Genomic DNA, 18,965 nt, shown 5'->3' with positions numbered 1-18,965 from the left:
ATTTTAACACCCAACCGGAAAGTTCGATTTTAAGCATCTTCCGGTGCATCTTAAACGGGCCTGGGATGTGCTCGATGTTTTTTTTTTCTGTGTGTCTTTTTGTACTGAAACTCGTGTTTCATTGGAAGCTGTTATGGTCTCGCAGGGAACAGGGCCGTACCATACTGTATGGCTCGTAGGTATCGACATGATTTTAGCAGCAAAACCAAGGCATCTTCCTTGGTCTCAATAACATTATCCAAAAACAAAATTGTCTGCCCATGTATCTAGAACCTACAGTAGGTGTGTTCATGTGCACATGGGGGAAGAAAAATGCACAAAACGTACATGCAGCATTTTTCTCGTTTCGTTCTCGGTGTGAGCAAGTTTTTTTTTCTCCTCCTTCCACGGTAGCCGAACAACTCTTTTGATTTGTTGGGGCACTCGGTTCGGTACTGGATATGGAATGTGGCGATTTTTTTTGCTTGCCAGCACTCTTGTGTTTTTGCTTCGTCGAACAAAAACATACAAAAACGAACCGAGTATACACGTAATATAAAGCAGCTACATCAGCATCGACACTGAAATGATCAGCGAAATCATCGTCATCATCATCATCATCATCTGTGAACATGATGGTTATGTTGTTGTACTACATGATTATCTCATACCTTTGGGTGTTTCTGCAGAAATGGTTAAAGGTGAAGGATTATGGGAACCGGGGACGATGTAGCGTTCCTAGCAGGAACAGGAGACTGTATGTTCATTGCTGCATCAACACACACGCGCACACTTGGCTGTCGTTGCTTCCAACTAAGGAATCGTCAAGCTGGCTTTTCAGTAGCGAAACGAGGGAGAGCATATGTAAATTAGCATTATTATTTCTGGCTCTCTGCGGTGCTTCGACAACCATTTGTATTGTTTATTACCGTGTGATACTGATCGAAACGTTCGTAACTGTGCGGGATGTATGAGGCAACAAGTGAGATTTGAAAACATCTTCAAAGTTATGAAATGCGTCTTCAAAGTTATATTTTGAAGGAGTCTCTTGAACGTTTTTTATTATAAAAATAGAAAACGAAATGTCTTTATTTGATATTTGAAAATATAACCAATAACAAAACCGTGAAACACAGCCACGCTGTTAGGTCGTTACTTTTCGTATGTCGCAATTCGTCACAATTTGTTCAAATATGTGTGACGCCGTAAAAATGACAAAATTGAAAACATTTATCTGCGATACATTAATAAATACTGATGGTGACCACCACCATTGCTTGCTATTCACAAAAAAATTAATGTTTCGGCCAGTTTTACCTGTTTTGAAACATTACAATGGAAAAATCTCTTGTGAAATCAATATATCTCAATCTCGCAAAATTGCCATCAAAACTACCCACTCTTCGCATTTCAAATATTTGTCTAATACCCGCCCATTTTATAGACAATATTTGTACAAACGAGAAATTAGCTACATAAAACCACCTGCAGGCCCACGACCCTGAGCTTCACCTGACTGTTGTTGACATTGCCGGCCAGTAGCGTGAAAATCCGTACAATCCTTTCCACGGAGGCGCGAACGATACCGTCCTGTTTCGTATTATCCCCGCGCGAACTCCTGCTACTCCGGCTGGGGGGTGTGTATTATTAATGAGTCCCCAATCGAAGCTATTATCACGTCCATCGGATTTAGCCGTGCGGTCATTCGATCCACTTCCGGCAGCAACCCTCGATGTGTCTCGATGGACTGATGACCCTTCGGCAGCGGATGTTCGAGCAATGTTTGTTCAACGACATCGGTCCGTCGAAATGAATCGTTTTTCCACTCGGGCTAGTTTGACACTCTCATTCGCGTCATCGATGTGTCGGTCTAAACGCTAAAACCCTATGTCCAGACACAGTATGATCGCCTCATCCCGACCATCGGCGCTCTGCTACGGTGTGTACATTTCTTCGTATTGCTGCACAACGTGTGAGATACACCAGGGCCACACCAGGTTCAAATCCCAACAGGGGAGGTAGGGTAAAAGAAAGTAAATGTTTCCACCCAGCAACGGGAAAAGGCAGAACCGAACAACGAGTTGCTGTGTGTCATAACTAATAAATAAATCATTGCACATGCACCAGAATGACAACAGCACCGCCCCACCGGGTCTTTATTGCACCGTTTGTGTATGTGTGTGTGTGTAATGTGCAGCAGGTTAACTCGGTCACGAGCAGGCAGGAGGAACTGCAACACCCCACAGGGGGTTCCGCGTCGAAGCGTATCATACTCTGGTCGATGATACGGGGTGAAAAGGGGGACCGTGTAGAGTTTGCAATGCTCTCTGTTCATTTGATCGACCGAGTCAGTCATCATGTGTCATCGGGTCTACCTGGTCTGACCATGCCATGACATGATGTTATATGTGAGGGCAGTAGCAGTCGCTTTCGGCTTTCCAACGGTGTCGACAGTAGACCGTTGCGTTTGGAGGCGTTGAAAGTGCCCGAACTGATTCCCCGAGCCCCGGGAATGGGGTGATGTGTATTATTGCCCAGTGCTAACACTTCTCTCCCTGTGCCGAGTCGTACGCTGCTGGTGTGCCGGTGTAAGCTCAACTCATATAATAATCATAATAAACAAGATATGCAAACAATTACCGTGTTCGTTGCTTCGTTGCACACAGGGATTGCCGACACATGCTTTTTACCCCTTTTTTCCCGTACGATCCGGGGACGGTAGGTGTCTGTTGGAGTGCTGAACTATTTAGGACCGAGGATTTCGGTTGGAGGGCAGGATATGAAGGTGTTCCATTTGTCTAGCTTTATTGAGAAGCGATAAAATGTTTACTTTAGGCTTCATCGATGGGGAGACATGAAATCATGACTACATTCGAGGAATTATTTCAAGAGCATAAAATGGGACATTATTTGTGCGGGAGATTTGTTTCGTTTCGTTGTCCGATCTAATGTATCCATTATTATCGCATGATGGGGTCATGATTTTGAATTGCTTGTCAATTTTAAAATCTTAACCACTGAAAATGTATTCTACGACGGCTGGAGAAAATCAAAGTCATTAGCGATGTGTGCAGCACAAGATTGGGAGTTTACATTCACACTGGTAAGACCACCATCATTTCAGAGTATTTTTTGAACGTACACAATTTAGACAACCACAGCAACAGCAGTAATAGCACAGTGGATGTGGATAATAATTGTATTCTTACGGACATACCGATAGCAGCCTTCAGACAGTAACATCGTCTGTGGCTGCTTCGTTTCTCTTATTTCGATTTCTGTCGATTCGTTACACCCGGTAATGATTCCATAAGGTTCCCATTGGTCTGACCGATGCTGCATGTGCTTTGGTTCCCGTCGCTGCAAAGCATCGACAGTGGAATCGTTTCTTTCCCTTTTGCCCGCCAACGCCAACCTTTCCATGTTATGTGCACTAACGACTCATCGTCGCTTCTTCGTTGCTATATTTTGGTTGTTTTCTCATCGCTATTACGACCGTTGCTTTGGAACTTGGCGAACTTGAACTTGATGAAAAGTGTAATATTTTGCTTAACATTTATAGTAATTAGTTAGTATTCAACATTATCAATAGTAAATAAACTTTAATCCTATAAATTGCTTCTAAGTTTAACGTACTTTTGCAAACCGGATTACTATTATCTGCCTACAGTATCGAAGGAAAACATTACAAAAAAGGCTCGCACACCGCTGGTATTGATTACATGAATGCAATATTAATAATAATTATTACGATGAAATTATTCCGCACCATTATTTTGCCATCAGTTCGCGCTACTCGGGGTATACTCGAAATGGGAAAAGAGAATCCCGCCAATGGTGTCGATTGCGATTGTATTTTATCCCCTTGCCCCCTGTGTCTGTGCTTTTCCTGCTGCTCTTAGCACCAGCGCCGGGAAATGTTTTGATGTTTCGATTTCGAAATGAAATGACACACACACACGGACAGCATCCGCAGAGCGAAGGTCATTCATATCATAAATGAACATTATGATCTCGGCCCTCGGAATCATGGTGAATCATAATCGACAGAGCCACGGTGAAGAAGATCGAGATAAACCCACTGTACGCTTCGCCGTACGTAGATAAAGAAAATGCGGAACAAAAACTCACAAAACGAAAAGCAAAACTCTTGCCACGGTTCTGTTCCCGCGTAGTTTCGTTCGCATCGGAATTAGCCCCCCGTTCATGATGATGATGATGATTGTCATTCCAATTCCCATCGCCGCAACCACCACCACCACTAACAGAGATGATAATTTTCGCGCACAGCTCTGCAGCGAGCAATTGCATCGATTATGCATTTACAAAAATTGCACAAAATTACAAATTACAAACTGGTGGCGGTGGTGGTGGCTAGGTACGGGAGTCAGTCAGGGCGGCGGTTGGGCAGTGAATCCGTCCGTTGTTGCGGTTATGGTTGTACAAAAACCTTCAAGAACCAGACCTCGGCAATGACACACTCTCTACTGAACGCGCACACTCGTGGTCAGTGATATCACCACTTGCTGGCGAGCTTTACATCAATCTGGGGTAAAGTGTGTGCCTTTATACTCATCATAAGCGCGTTCCCGTTGGCGGCCAAAGTAAGGCGACAGCGATACGAAACCGCAACCGAACCCAGCGGGGTAATGATAATAAATTTCCACCAAATGCGAATAATAAACCAATTTGTGATTTGTTAACGGTAATTTCATTATAAATAGTGCATTTACTGCACCTTCCATTGGTTTTTGTTTAAGGTGCTGGCCGATAGCCACTTGACGTAAATCTTTAGACGCGGACATTCTTGCACAATATAAAGAAATGGCATTATCAGTATCTGCACAACAGAAGAATAAAAAAATAATTTCAATAAGCGGAGTAACGTTGTACACATTCGATTCACCTTGAGATAGACGAGGCGAGAACCAAGACAAGACAACAAGTGATTCTCACCACTTCCCAACCTTTTCGGCCAATGATAACCATCGAATCATGGTAAACATCGTTCTAGAACTAAAATTCATTTGCAACACGCAAGCTTTGTACAAAACTGTGCTTTTTTGTGTGGAAACACTCGGGCATAGGAACATCGTTGCGTCGGGCACATTGGAAATTTAAACGCCGGCCAGCAAAGGCTCGTCTGCGATTGGATGGATTTTACGAGTGGAAATGATTGCAAAAGCACATCCAAGCTTCCAAGCTAGACGCATGGAATCTTGAAAAATGAAGAAATATATCTTGAACGAAAACCAAAAAGAAGCTCGGAATACTTTTGGGTCTCGCCTCCGGTCCAGCCTTCACGAAGCGAAGTCACCCGGCCAGAACGTGTTTGACCTCATTGTTTCGGATGACAAATGAGAACGTGCCTGTCATCGGCAGTTGTCGTTTTGGAGCGAGATTTGTACGATGAGATTGTTGGAGGCATCTTGTCCAGCACTTTTAATGGTGGGATCATCTTCTTTTTCATTTTGTTTGGTGGGGCAACTTTAGCGAGACCTTGAAAATGGGGTATGTGTGTGATGATCGAAAAACCGTATAAATAGCTACATTCAATCACTGCTACTTCTAGTAAGAATGGGCGTTGTAGGCAAAATGTTGTATTATAATGATCATCAAGGGAATAACCATGATCATCAGAGCTTCCATAGTTGCTAGGCACTATATAGTATATATTCTTACTTCTACTGTTCTACTGGAATCGAATAGTCACTCGAATATTTATCTTTTCAAAACTATTCAAGCGCGTCCTCAGCACATTTGACGTCAAAGTGTAATCTTCAAGTTCTGAAACAGTTGCTGGTCTATTGCGACGTCTTCAAGCAGGAAATATATTCTGTCAACTTCACTTCCACTTTCATAGATAAGCTGAGAATTTCCTGACCAGATGTTTACGAATAGAGACACATTGCCATTGACACATTGTACATTGCATGTACAACTCTAACCAAAATCACTTAGAAACTGGAACTTAACCAACGATAGAAGAAAACAGCTCCCACTAATATTCTCAACCACATCGAATGTATAACGATCGATCAGTGCCGATCTTCGTCGAGGTTACAGAAACCCTTGCTCCGGTCCATTGCAGTGTTGCAGCTGCCAAAACTCATCATCACTGGTTTGGTTGTGTTTCTTTGTCATGGTTCTGACCCATTCTGACCAATACTCTCATTTTTTCTCTCGCTTTACCTCCTTGCGCTCACCTGATGCAATTGCCGCCCCACAGAACACGGGAAAATGGTAAAAATATTTCGCGAAAGCGCGTAATTCACAAACCGCCGCCACTTACCGCCTCCATCGTGTGCGTGTGGAAATTGCTGCCGTCCATACAAGCGCGTCCAGCAAAGCGTCCCGGTGCATTGTGGTTTCGTGGTTGGCGAAGGAGACTCATTGCGAATTCAGGACTCGAACGCTGGTGCCGCCGCCACGATCTCGCCAGCTACCAACACCATAAGACGCCGGCATCGGCCCGGAGCGGCAAATCGTCCTTTGAATTACTGCCGGCTGCTACAAAATGTTTCCAAAGGAGCAGCAGCAGCAAAAAAATACATGAAGGAATGAATGATTTACAGAAAAACCTCAGAAATATAGGTGGCATTCGGTGATACGATAATAAAGCAGCCACCAAGCAACACACATAGATATGCAATTGCGGGGAGAAGATCCCCGTTTCGGACACTCGTTTGCCCCGCGTTCATGCTGCACATACCCGCAAAGACGGTGAAATATTAAACACGAAACATAATTACCACCGCCCGGCTTCGAAATTTCTCCTGCCGCCTCCGGCTGTCACTCCGCCCTCGGGATTTGTGAACCCTTTCGGCCTTCGGGACGCCCCGGGAACAGTTGTCATTTGGCCGGTGGAATGTGAAAGTATCATTCCCGACCCGTTAATGTGACCTCACCGTGTGTGCGTGATCGATTGTTGCTGCCCGAGCCAAGCAGGGGAAGCTCCCGTGACGCCCTTTCTGTGCGAACGAACGGTCGGTGCCTTATGCTGCCGTTTCTGCGATGCCGCGGTGTGGCGTTCTGGTGGACTGGATCGTGTTCCGACTGTTGACGATCGGCGGGTAATTGCGTAATCGTCAGCCGAGCTGTGCGGACGCGGGTGTTTTTAATGCGGTGCGGTGAAAATTTGGAATGTTTCCTCGAGGACCCGAACACCCGTGGAACGGCGCAGAGGCGAATAACAAAAGCAATGTCAATTAGGTAAAGTGGTGCGTTTAATTTTACAATGTTTGTGAAAGAATTCCCGGTGCCCGGTAGAATATCAAATTTGGCTGCTTGTGGCATGGGCTGCATGGAGGAAGGAACGCTGGACAGCAATTGATACAACACACAACGTCATATGTTGTGTGTTTTCCAATGCACTAAAAAATCCCTTCCGTCATCATCTTGCAATTAGAACGGTTTGACGTCACATAAACTGCGCTATCGTTAATTCCCGTGATGGCATCGTTGTCGTGATCGCGCAATGTATGACAGATTCATTTCGAGTGCAATTCACAAAACCAGTGCCCGGTCAAACCTCCCCGCTCGAGATATAAACGAATCATGAGCAGCGCGCACCAATTTAATTGATTGTAATTAATTCGTGCGTCACTCGTGATCGCTTTCGTCAGTCATCTACGCCATCAACCTGACGACACGGGCAGAGGTTTCGTCATTGAACTTCGTTTAGTGAGTGGGCGGATGGATGTGCTCGTGTTCGACTCTAGCGCTGACTCGCTTATCATGAAACGCAACTAACACACACTTACCATACCCTGCGATCTTACCAACACCTCTACAACGTATCAAACAACCGTGAAAAGATGCACATTTTCCAATTTGCCCAATGACCAACCCAATACGCTTAAATGCGAAGGGCGTTCATGTTACGGTAATTGAATAATTTAAATTAAATAATGAACGGTGTGTCTCGTTGCGGTTTTTGCCGCGTTTGCTGCTACCAGTCCACCGTGCCCTTCTTCTCTATCAAAAAAGGGTTTTGCTGCTTCCACGGCCAAAACGCAACGGACAACAAGACGCCGAGACGACTACGCTCATTCAGTTCCATTTCGTCTAATTGCAAACTTCAAGTACCGCAAATACGCGATTGGTGGTAACGGTGGTAGTGGTGGTGGTAGTGGCAACGCTGTTGTGTTGCGTCACCCTATTCTTTTTCCCTCCCGAAACTGAAAACCCACCCAAGCCATCGCTTTAGGTGTTCGCTCGCTTACCAACACCTCGTGTGTACGGGCGCAAGACTCGCTTGTCTACCGTCAGCAATTAATTGGTTAATTGTAGCGTCGGAAAATGAGCAAACGGAAACCAAATTTAACCTTGAAGCTACTTTTCCGGCCACCACCAGCAACTCAACCTCCACGGTGGTAGCGTTTTTCGGGCGAAACGGTGTTTTTGTTGTTTTGTGATGGAGCGTACGCCCTTTCGGAGAGGAATAAAAAAATATACGCTCCAGCTCAGCAAAACGGTTGACAGCGCGCGAAGGTTGCCATTTCAAGGGCCTCAACCCTCAATCACTCCTTCTCGCTAGTCCCTGGAGGGCGAATTTTTGTTGGACATTTTAATTAACGGTCTTATTGAAACAAACGAAAATATTGGTCCCTGCTGCAGCACCGCGCCAACGGCAGCTTGTTTGTGTCCCGTTCGTGCGGTTCAAGGTTGAAGAAACTTATCGATCACTGATAAGCGGATGGGGTTGGAACGAAATTTGAGAGCCATCGACCGAGTAAAACCTCCAAAGGGGGTTCACAACTGGGACCTTCAAGGGAGGGGGTGAATGCAACATTAATTAGAAGGAAACCCTTTACTATCCTTTTTTCGTTTTTTTCTTCTTCTCCGGTTGTTCATTCATCATCGATTCAATTACTTGCAAATTGCCCGCAAACCTCCCTTACCCTGCCAGGACTTTCCAGCGAGCGGATGGATAGGTCTTATTACGCTCACCGCGTACATTAGTTCCATCGATTAGGTTTGTTGTGTTTGTTGTTTGTCCCGACGGGCGCGTTCACCTTGAGGCGCGGGAATCGTTGAATTGGAACGTGTGCCGCTTCATTTAACCTGTCAATAGAATTTTTAAAGTATTTCGGAAGTGTGGCATTTTTGTGTGTGTGTAATTAATTGCAACTCAATTGAAAGAGTTGGCAGATACTGGAATGTTGTGTAACATTGAATTCTGATCTGAACCTTAATAAGCAAAAAGAACACCAGGCTTTTTCCAGGTCACAGTGAAAATAAGGGGTTTGAATGGAACAAAATCAAACAGCTGGAATGTTTTCCGTCTGCTGTCCTAAATTGGGTATGGTGCGTCCCTTGTGCAGGGCAAGGATGAATCTAAACTCTACCCACTCGACGCGAGACCTGTCTGTGGGTCGCCCAAGAGCACGTCTTCAAGAACAGCCGTAATTAATTGAAATTGCGCGCGCCTCTACAACAGCGTGTCTGTGACGCACGTCATCTACACCACACCACACAGCGCTGTGTTGCGATCATCCCCTCAGGTATTTCCGGAACCAAGGGGTCACCAAGGGGATGTGACGAAGTTCGCCGGCAGGTCTAGCGATGGTCACATAATCGATGCAATTTGCTATGCTTTTTTTGTGTGTGTCCGCAAGCCGTGTAGAATCGTTCATGTTTCAGCGGCGTGCCCATATGTTGTCGAGTGGCCAGAACCCGCCCAGACACCGTATCCAAAGGGTAGAACGAATCGGTTATTAGTTGTGTGTTGAAATTGAAATGTAAGCATTTTGCCCCGTAGCGCGTTCCATATCTAGCTAACCTCATCTTGCGTGTATTTATATCTACTTACGCCGCGCGTATATTTCGCTTTTATCGATTCTATGGCACATCATAATTTACGTCCATTCCCTCTCGGTGCTGTCCCTGGTGCGGTTCTGGTCCGGGTGCGTAACGCACGCTTCGCAAACGTATCCCCGGGTCTGTCGTAAAAGTTAAACGCGGTCATCATGTCAGAATATCCTTAAAAGTCCATAAAAACGGTTTCGGCTCCATCGTCCTTAACCAGCGAAAACTGTGGTGGCACGGGGCACCCCATCCCAATCCTGCACAGGCGGTCAAAAAATTGGCGACTCCTTAGGAGAAATGATTAATTGCTCTTGCGCTAGCGTACTGTCATCATTAATTCAGTTTGTTTTGTGTTTATGTTTGCGGCGCTTTTTTGTTTTGTTTTATTATGCTTGCCTGCCTGCTCGGTTGCCGTTTTTCCCGCACCCTCCGCCGCTTCTTTTTCATCGTATTGGAAAAATGGTTCATTATGCGCGTCTCAGCGCGTTCCGCTCTGTGAGCAGAGGAACGGTTTTTTTTTTCTTTCGTTTTCTTTCTTTTTTGGCGGTATGGTGTGGTTTCTCTTCCTTCTTTTCCTTTTCCCTGCGTGTGCCTCAGGATATATGATGCGTCTTTCCTTTCGCTGCGGCTGCTGGTACGACCAGGAACTGGTTGTGTGAACCACTGGATGTCTTCCCCGTTTTCGTCCAGTGGCGCATTTTTGCTCATTAAATTAGCACATTTATTTCTTTCGTCTCGCCGCAAAGCGCATAACTGCTGACGCTAAAACCCGCTGGAAGGACTCGTGGCGAGGTCACTCGGTCCGGCGGTGGTGAGCTGGTGTGACGCTTTGCGTAAGTTGCGGTTTCCCCATAGCTGCTGTACTGACCAGGGGGGGGGCATATCCGTTACATCTGAAGGATGCAACAGAATGGGATGATTGTGTATGTGTGTGTGTGTGTCCGATGTCCGTCTTTGCCAACCGAGTCGTTGCCACCTTTTAAAAACGGGTGGCGATGGCTGGCTCTACGTACGGGGGCACCCATCGGCGGATGGATTGCGAATTTTCATAATTAATACAATCGGTCCCGTCCCCGGGACGATGTGCCCTAATAAGCACTCTGTCGTCTGCGTGTGTATCCGGGGGTCTGACTCGTCGGGGCCGCCGAGTGCGCTGCGATAGTACAGCGACAGCAGCGACCACCATATCCGGAAGATGCCCTTTTTTGGGAACTGCAACAATCCAGCGACCGAGGGTGTTTGGCGCCGGCACTGATTTACCTCACTGCAATGGTGGCGGTGCTTCTTTGGTTATGTTTGGAGATTGCGCCCTACCCCTGTATTGCCTGACCGGTTGGAAATGCAACAAGCGAAGTGAAAAGTAGAATTTTTAATCAGCGCTGGAAATTCACCTTAGATTTGTTGACGCTTCTAACACACAACATAAACTCAATTACTGACAAGCATTCTTGGAAATAAATCGGCCAGCCTTCTCCTGATCGTCAGCCCATCAGCACCAGTCAATCATCATTTTGCGACCCGCACTTCGAAGCGAACTTCCACCGGCTGTATGACCGTGACCGCCAGAAAATCAGCATCGTTACAAGCATTACGCTTGTTGGCATGTCTAGACCAATCGACCACCATCGCCGTCTTCGACGGTGGGCAAAAATTGCTCTCTCGGATACACGTAGTGTGTATGTTTTTTTGTTTGCTTTTCTCGAAAGGGTACCTCTTGCTATTCGCTTCGTTGACGACTGCGTGTAGTAGACCCACAGCGCGCGCGGGACAAGACAAAAAAAACACGACCGGAGGCATCATAATTTCTAGTGTCGCGTGCCGTCATCAGTTTGCCACCCGGTAACGTCCTTACCGAGCAGCGGCACACGTGCGCGCGCGCGCTTCTGGTGTGCCGGCTGCCCTCTAGGCATGTATTGTACGGTGGTGCGTAATGGACTGCTGAACGATGTAATGGTGCACAGTGGCACAGTTTTAATAAAGCTTTGGATTTTATTATGCTGATTTCATGTAATAATGGTGCACAATATTAGACAAGCAATAGAACGTGTTAAGGCCATGGTCACGTCAAACAAGCGTTATCTTCTTTGCTTGTAGTTTTTAGCTATTATTCTTTTATTTTTCCTTGAATCAGAATCTCAAGTTTATGATGAAAATTAACAGATCCTCACAACAAATACAAAAAACTTAAAAATTCGCAACATTCTTTTACAATTTTAGTTCAATTAAATTAACAACTGTTACCTTTTCTTTCTACAACATCACAGGTCTGATGAGGATACATCCAGTGGTAACAAATACAACAGAATGGACGAAGACAACGTGCAGGACAAGGAGCGCTTCGCCAGGTTAGCTAATCTGATTTTTTCCTTTCATTGTTGTCGCTGCAACGCATTCGCATTACAGCTCATACGCAATTGTAACAAAAAAAAAACCTACCCTCTTACCATACATTATCCTCTCCCCATCTTCACCCCAAACCATCAGCAACAACTGGTAAAACAAAATCGGCCAAATATCCTGTGCACCTGTAAATTGCTACAGTGCCAAAACGCGCTCCGCAATTACTGTTTCTCGATCTGTATTGGAATATTTTTTAAACTGCTAAATAGTTTATCCCTCGCTCGCATTGATGGTGCTTCATGTTTCGTGCATCATTTTCGGCGGGTTTTGGTGTTGCCCTTCCCATCCCCTCACAGTCACATTGATTTTACACATCCTCGCAGTCGGGGGACCTTCCGATCGATGGGCAATGCCCGAGGAACGTCGTAAAACCGGTCATTAAAATCACCTTTTTTGCGCAAGGATTTCGTGTGGTGCATGTATGCAGTTTTTTGCTCTCCCTCTCTTTCTCTCTTTTAGCTGTTTGTTTCATAGTATCAGTACACTGATTCGTGTGTGTTTTTTTTTTTGTTTGTTTCGTTTTGTCTTTTTTTTTGGCCGCGAAGATCATTAAATTTCCAATAAATCGCACATAATAATACCCAATCATTTCGCTGCCATCATTGCGCTGCGTTCCGATGGAGTGTTCTTCCTCAACACACCGCGAATGCACTTTTTCGCGCACCGGTGTCCTTTAGGATGGGAGAGGAGAAGCACTGAAATCCGGGTGACGATGAAGCACTGTTTGTGGCACGGCATGTTTTTTTTTTGTGTCGTATATCTCCACCTTCTGCCGTTCGCGGTCGCTGCGTTCGACCGACACTAATGATTATAACGACCTTTGTGTGCGATCATTATGTGTGCTCTCTCACAAATAGGTGCACCCTGCCCGCCCTCTTCTGTCCCGTTCCGATCGTCCGTCTGCTACCGGGCCTTCGCCACAGCGGCTGTGTGCCGTTGACATTACCGACGGAATGCACTTTATGGTTTTGCCGTTTGCCCGTTTGCTGCCAGAGCTCACGAGATCGAGCCTTAGCAGATGGAGGAAAGGGACAAAGAGGAAAGGGTTTAAAAAAATCTGTCAAAAAATAAACACGTTGACCCATAAGTAACATGACACGGAACCGCAAAATTACACCAACGAGAACAACGACGGAGGCAGCTGAATCGGATGGAGAAAGAGAAAAAAAAACCTACACACGAAATCTTCCCCCCGAACGACGAGCACGGGTGCGCTTGCTTCTCTTGTGCCTTGCCAGCGAAAAGTTATGCGATTGCAGAAAATTGCAGTTTCTTAGCGAGCCACAAAGACACAAAAAACGGCCTCGTACAGCCTCACGAACACGTAGAGCCACTGGGGGACACTATCGGTGGAAAATTAAAACCGATCAAAAAGCATCCCATTTGACGGATACCGACGGACGGCGACATTATTGCCTCTGCTGCTGATGCAGGCGACCGCAGCCGCCGACCCTTTTCACAGTGACACATGGCAATCGTTCTGCCGTGCGCTGTCGTCTGCACAGCTAAAGAAATGGAAAGAAAAACCGATTGGAACGGCGTTTGCAATAAGTGTTCGTGTCGTTTGATTTTATTTCTCAATAATGTTTACATTTGTTCTTGCGTTTTATGTTGTGTTGCCCTTCTTTATTCGCTTTGCTCTTTTCAATACTTTTCTTGTCATTGTGTGTTTACCCGTTGTGCAAAGTTGCAGCGAACAGCTCCACTGGGAAAAAACCGAAGTGAAGAGCGCAGCCTCACCGACATCATGTCAATCTTTGCTCCTTCCCGGTGGTGATGTTGGTCTTTGCTCTCGCTTCGGGATGATGTCTATTGGACAAGTTGGAAACTGATAGCAGAAACAGAGAGAGTAACGCATCTGAAAATGACATTTAATTTAAAATCAATCAATAAACGATAAACGCGTGAGCATTATACCCCGCTGCCAACGAAGAGCGATGAGAAAACTGCGTGATCAAAAACCGTTCAGAGCAACAACAAAAATGAAAAATGGGAGAAAAAATCTCCGTTTCACGTTTGAATGACAATCAACAAATCAACGGTGTAGAAATGATTTGCTAGTTTTGTATAGAAAAAGTGCCTTGAAAAATGCAACACAAACAAGAACTGCATTTGATAAACACATACTCACATTTGTTCGTGTTGTAAATGCTAGTACTAGCATCGGAATGGTCACTCCGCACGGTCACGAATCATGGTACGGAGCCCATGCACATGTTTTTTTTTTTTTTCGATCGCTTCTCATTAAACTACTCCGTACGTATCCCGTTTCAAACGCCGCGTGTCATCAGCACGTTCGGCTGCTACTACTACTCCGATCCTCGGTCACGAGTGTTTTTCATTCATTTGCAATTTTCATTCATCGAACTCTCCCCTCAAACTTTGTACCACAAAATAAGAAAAAAAGATAAAACAACTGTTTGGCAGGGTAAATATCGAACTCACTCAGTGTATTCACATCTTAATTCCTTTTCCTTCGTCACGTAAGAGTATAAAGGTAAAATTACCCACGTTTAGAGTCGATGCGCGGGGAAGAAAATAACAAACAACAACAAAAAAACGTATTCAACCCAAACACTCATCTACAAAACCATCACCTTCCCCAACTCGATATGGTTGTGCCGGTTTCCTTCATCAGTTGACGAGGCCAATTCATTGATTCTCTCGGTGCAGAGAGAAAGAGAACAAGCCCGAACCATCACGTGGTCACGTGCGGATGGTCGATTTATTTGAATTCACGATCAGTTCCCCGGTTTTCGTTCACTCCAGGGCGAGAGGGGCAGGATCAGTAAGCTTGTACTTTTTTTTTGCTTGATTTTTCGTGGCAAGTGGAGTGGAGTGGAAAACCCACGATTGCAGCGCGGAGTGTACGCGTGCCGCCGGTCAAGAATCAATTGCAATCACATCATCTCTTGTCCCGGTACTGTGGGACGTCGCCCCAGTTTGCCCTGGCAGTTGGAAGGATGTGGTAAGGTGGCACTGTACGTTTTTCCCGAAAACGAACAGACCAAAGGACAAAAGTGGAAGCAGAAAGGCAATGCCCTCCCTCTGCCGCCCGCTCTTTCGTCCACTGCGCGTGAGCAGTGCGTGGCATCGTGCGTGCCATACCTTTCGCGTGACTCTAGCAGGTTACGCGCTTTAACTTTACAAAATCACGAACCATTCGCACGCGCTCACGCGGCTTCGGTGGTTGAGTTTTGTAACAGCAGCAGCAGCACCAGCAGCAGCCGACGGAGCTTGGTCCGTACGATCAAGTGTCCCGGTGGCCAATTGTGGTGTGAACATTTAACTGCCGCCTCCTAAAACTGTCATGCGAACGCGGAACCATTTTCACGCTCTTGAATCCCGGCTGCGGTGACAAATCCTTTGCGGTGCGTCGCTCGTGTGGCACGCGCTACCGTTGTGGGATGCGTGTGAGCTTACACGTGGTGACAAAAATCATAACGTTTTACTTCTTGCTTGTTTGGTAGAACGGGGGGAGAAAGGAAAAAGAAGAGACACTTTGCGTGTGATGTAGCGATTGGTGAGGTTCGTTTCAGACGAGCATTGAAATCACTTGATGCAAATCACAGCAAATTATAATGCAATTGGTTGTTATCGTTTGTTTTCAATATTCAACCTATTTTAAACCCATTTTTGTTATATTTTTAAATAATAAAAATCCTACATAAAAATCCACGTGCATATCAATAAATTAATTTGAATGCAAAATTAATATCTGGGAAAACTACGAAATAGAGCGAAAAACGCAAACATTCAAAGGCTATTTATGCAAATTATAACATTGCATCCTTTACCACGATGTTCATCCAAATGAGTTTACTCTTTACATGAGCATCGCATCGAAATTTTGTTTATTTGTGCAAGGCGAACAGCATGACCATGACCAACGACGCATAATATGCATCAACCAACGGTACCACGTCCACGTCAAAACGTTCGATTGCTCCCGAAAAAAGAGGGAAAAGACGGATGAGAGGAGCGCAATGTGCTTTACAATCAACAAATTACTCCACCGACTGTTTTCTTTCCAAAATATACTACGCCCGTTTTGAGCAAATTAAAGTAAATTATGGCTCAAAGTTAAAACACTCACAAAGCAATCAGTTTGCGGTAGATGGATGGTGTGCGAAACAAAGTTTCTCGTATCGCAGAATAACGGCGTTCCCGGCCACGGGTACCTTTTCTGATCGCACACGATGGGCGTCGTATATCGACCGGAAAGATAGTATGTCGATACCTATAACATAAGAAATTACGCCAACCTACTAATTAGTTTGCAGACAACCAGCGAATGGTTAAGGTCGTCCCGGTCGGACCTGACGACCGTAAATACACGGTGCCCGCGTGGATAGCTCGATACATGGGGGGAAAACACAAACACACGGTCAAAGGAATGTATATGGTGTATGGCATAAATGTAACGGATCGCCTAAGGCCAAAGTCGAACGAGGAGACCATGCGCCAAGAAGGATCTCTTCTATCGATGGTATTTTTTTATTCACCCTTTCTATCGATTGCTGAATTCTGTTTTCTTTTTTCTTCAGATTATTATGAGTCTCTTGTAAAAAAAAGACCCCCCTCAAGTTGAGGCAACTGCAACGAAGGGAGCAAAAAGCCGACGGGGGTTTAAAAAAGGAGTGTGAACATATAAAACAAAGAGTGACCGATGGGTTCGCTGCACATTTCAACTAGATTGAACGATGTCGATCGATCGTCGCGTTTGGTTCATCGATCTTTTTTACTCATGTTTGGAAGTTCACAGTTTAACGACCGAAAGGCTTCTTGCATTCCTCTTCCTGTCCACCATGCGTCGAAATATACCAATTTTCGACACCTCCAGTGCGTTCGATGTTCTACTTTTGAGGTTTTTTTTATTTTATTTTTACTATCTTCATCGTGCTTCCCTAGTACGTGAGCATATTTATTAGGGATCGATAAAAATGCAGCATAAAAGTGTTATCGATTAGCATAATTACTATCATTTCACGTGCGTCCCAGAGCTACCCGTGTTTATTGGACATTGCGGGAAACTGTGGGCTGCCGAAAAAGTCTGTTTTGGTATTAAAAAAAAGCTTTTCTGATGAGATCTTCCTGTCGTCGTCACTGTGAGTAAGTTGATTTTTTTTTTTTTTGCTTGAAAATGAAGCTGTTGACATGGCGATACATGCGTCCGTTTGGAGACGCGCGCTTTCGTGGTGGTGATTTAATAATAATAATAAAATTTATGTTGTTATTGATTGATTGCGGTATTCGTGCCCGATTAGTAGTTGCTGTCGGGCGTTTGTATCGGTCGCTACGATTTTTGTTTTGACGAAAAGAAAAACAGTTTAAGAAAAATATGCTTTCATGTGCGGTGCCATTTTGTCGGACACCAAACAACAGTCATTACAGCCAACATTATGGGTCACCTAATGTCTGTTGATTTATAACTTGAATGTATAATTTTTAGCACTTTGGTTCAACCGAACCGCGGTAACTGGTTTTTCAGGCTGGGCGTGACAAATAATTCAGTCATTAAAACACGCTGCACCGTGGTGTCCATTTTCATGGCTGGAATGCTTTCAATGATCTATAATTTCACAACAACAACAACAAAATGGAAACTGAGTACATTTTTATGTTCAACTATAAATATTTTCTCCCTTGGAGTGTACCTTACCTTCAGATTGTGAATGTAAACCCCTTCAATGTTGTTGTGCAATTATTGCGCCTATATAGGCGTCATTATATTTTGTGGAAATAATTGCTTTCCGGGATTAAGGGGATACCGAAGGCACGATTCACCCTCGATTCATTTAGCCGACACGAAGGACGGTTCCCCTGCTGTCTAATTATGACAGCCGTTTGATTATAATCCAAAATCGGCCCCAGTTGATTTGGTTGTTATGGTAAATCGGCTGCAACAACTCGTTGTTCTTCCCCATGCATCCTCCGGCACCGTAACCTGTGATTGATCACTTCGATTCGAAAACAAATCAAACTCACTTGATTATAATTTGATGAAGTGTCTGCTGGCATGAAATGTAACTTGTTTCATTCTGTATGCATTTTAATTTATTTAGCTCGAAAGGTTTCGAAAAAGTGTACTGCAAATCATGGTTTAACTTTGGCAATGATTGGGTGCAAAGCATTCAGCATTAATCAACGTAATCATCGTCGCAGTGTGTATGTTTTTTTCATGTGCTCAAATTTACAACCTTGCAGCGATTGTATGTAAAGACAACTTTAGGGTACAGCAGCGCGTTTCGTTGTTTTATCACTCTGGTAAATTATACAAATTCAATTACCGAACCCCCTTAATTTGCACCCATACCGATTGAGTCACTGATTGCCAAGTGTGCGTGAGTCGGGCAGTTCCCCAAACCCACCAGTGAGCTGTAGTTCACTATAACGGAGATTGCTGGACAGTAAGGATACTGTCTGGACGAATATAATTGCCAGTGATAATGTAATTCCACGTGGTAACAGTAAGGGACAAGGAGAGAAACAATCCAACAAACCCCCAATCAACCAGAATCGAATCAAAGAAATCGCACGTTTCAAAAGCCTTGAACAAATACCAAGAACGGTTGGAGAATGAAAAACAAAACAAAAACCAAAAAAAAAAACACTCCGCGTGATAAAGCACCGATCACTTACTTCTTATGCAATGAACCGCTGCAATGCAGCCGCATGAGGTTATGTGCCGGAAACGCTCCCGCAGTCAAACCGCCGATAACAGTTCTCGTAATTAATTGATAATGGTATGATATGTTTATAAAAGCCTTTGATAA

General features: G+C 44.8%; 1 protein-coding gene across 10 annotated transcripts in view; it reads left to right on the top strand.

Moving 5' to 3' along the window:
* Nucleotides 1-18,965, top strand: part of LOC120899903 (aryl hydrocarbon receptor nuclear translocator homolog) — a 196,182-nt gene that overhangs the window by 93,986 nt on the left and 83,231 nt on the right. For all 10 annotated transcript variants that reach the window (XM_040306244.1, XM_040306245.1, XM_040306247.1 and 7 more), the window contains one exon: nucleotides 12,054-12,134. In XM_040306244.1, the coding sequence (XP_040162178.1) occupies nucleotides 12,054-12,134 (81 nt within the window). The remainder of the gene's footprint in view (nucleotides 1-12,053; nucleotides 12,135-18,965) is intronic.

The sequence above is a fragment of the Anopheles arabiensis genome, chromosome 3 (assembly GCF_016920715.1).
Source record: "Anopheles arabiensis isolate DONGOLA chromosome 3, AaraD3, whole genome shotgun sequence".
In the NCBI taxonomy this organism is placed as follows: domain Eukaryota; kingdom Metazoa; phylum Arthropoda; class Insecta; order Diptera; family Culicidae; genus Anopheles; species Anopheles arabiensis.
This window is presented reverse-complemented; position numbering and strand designations above follow the sequence as displayed.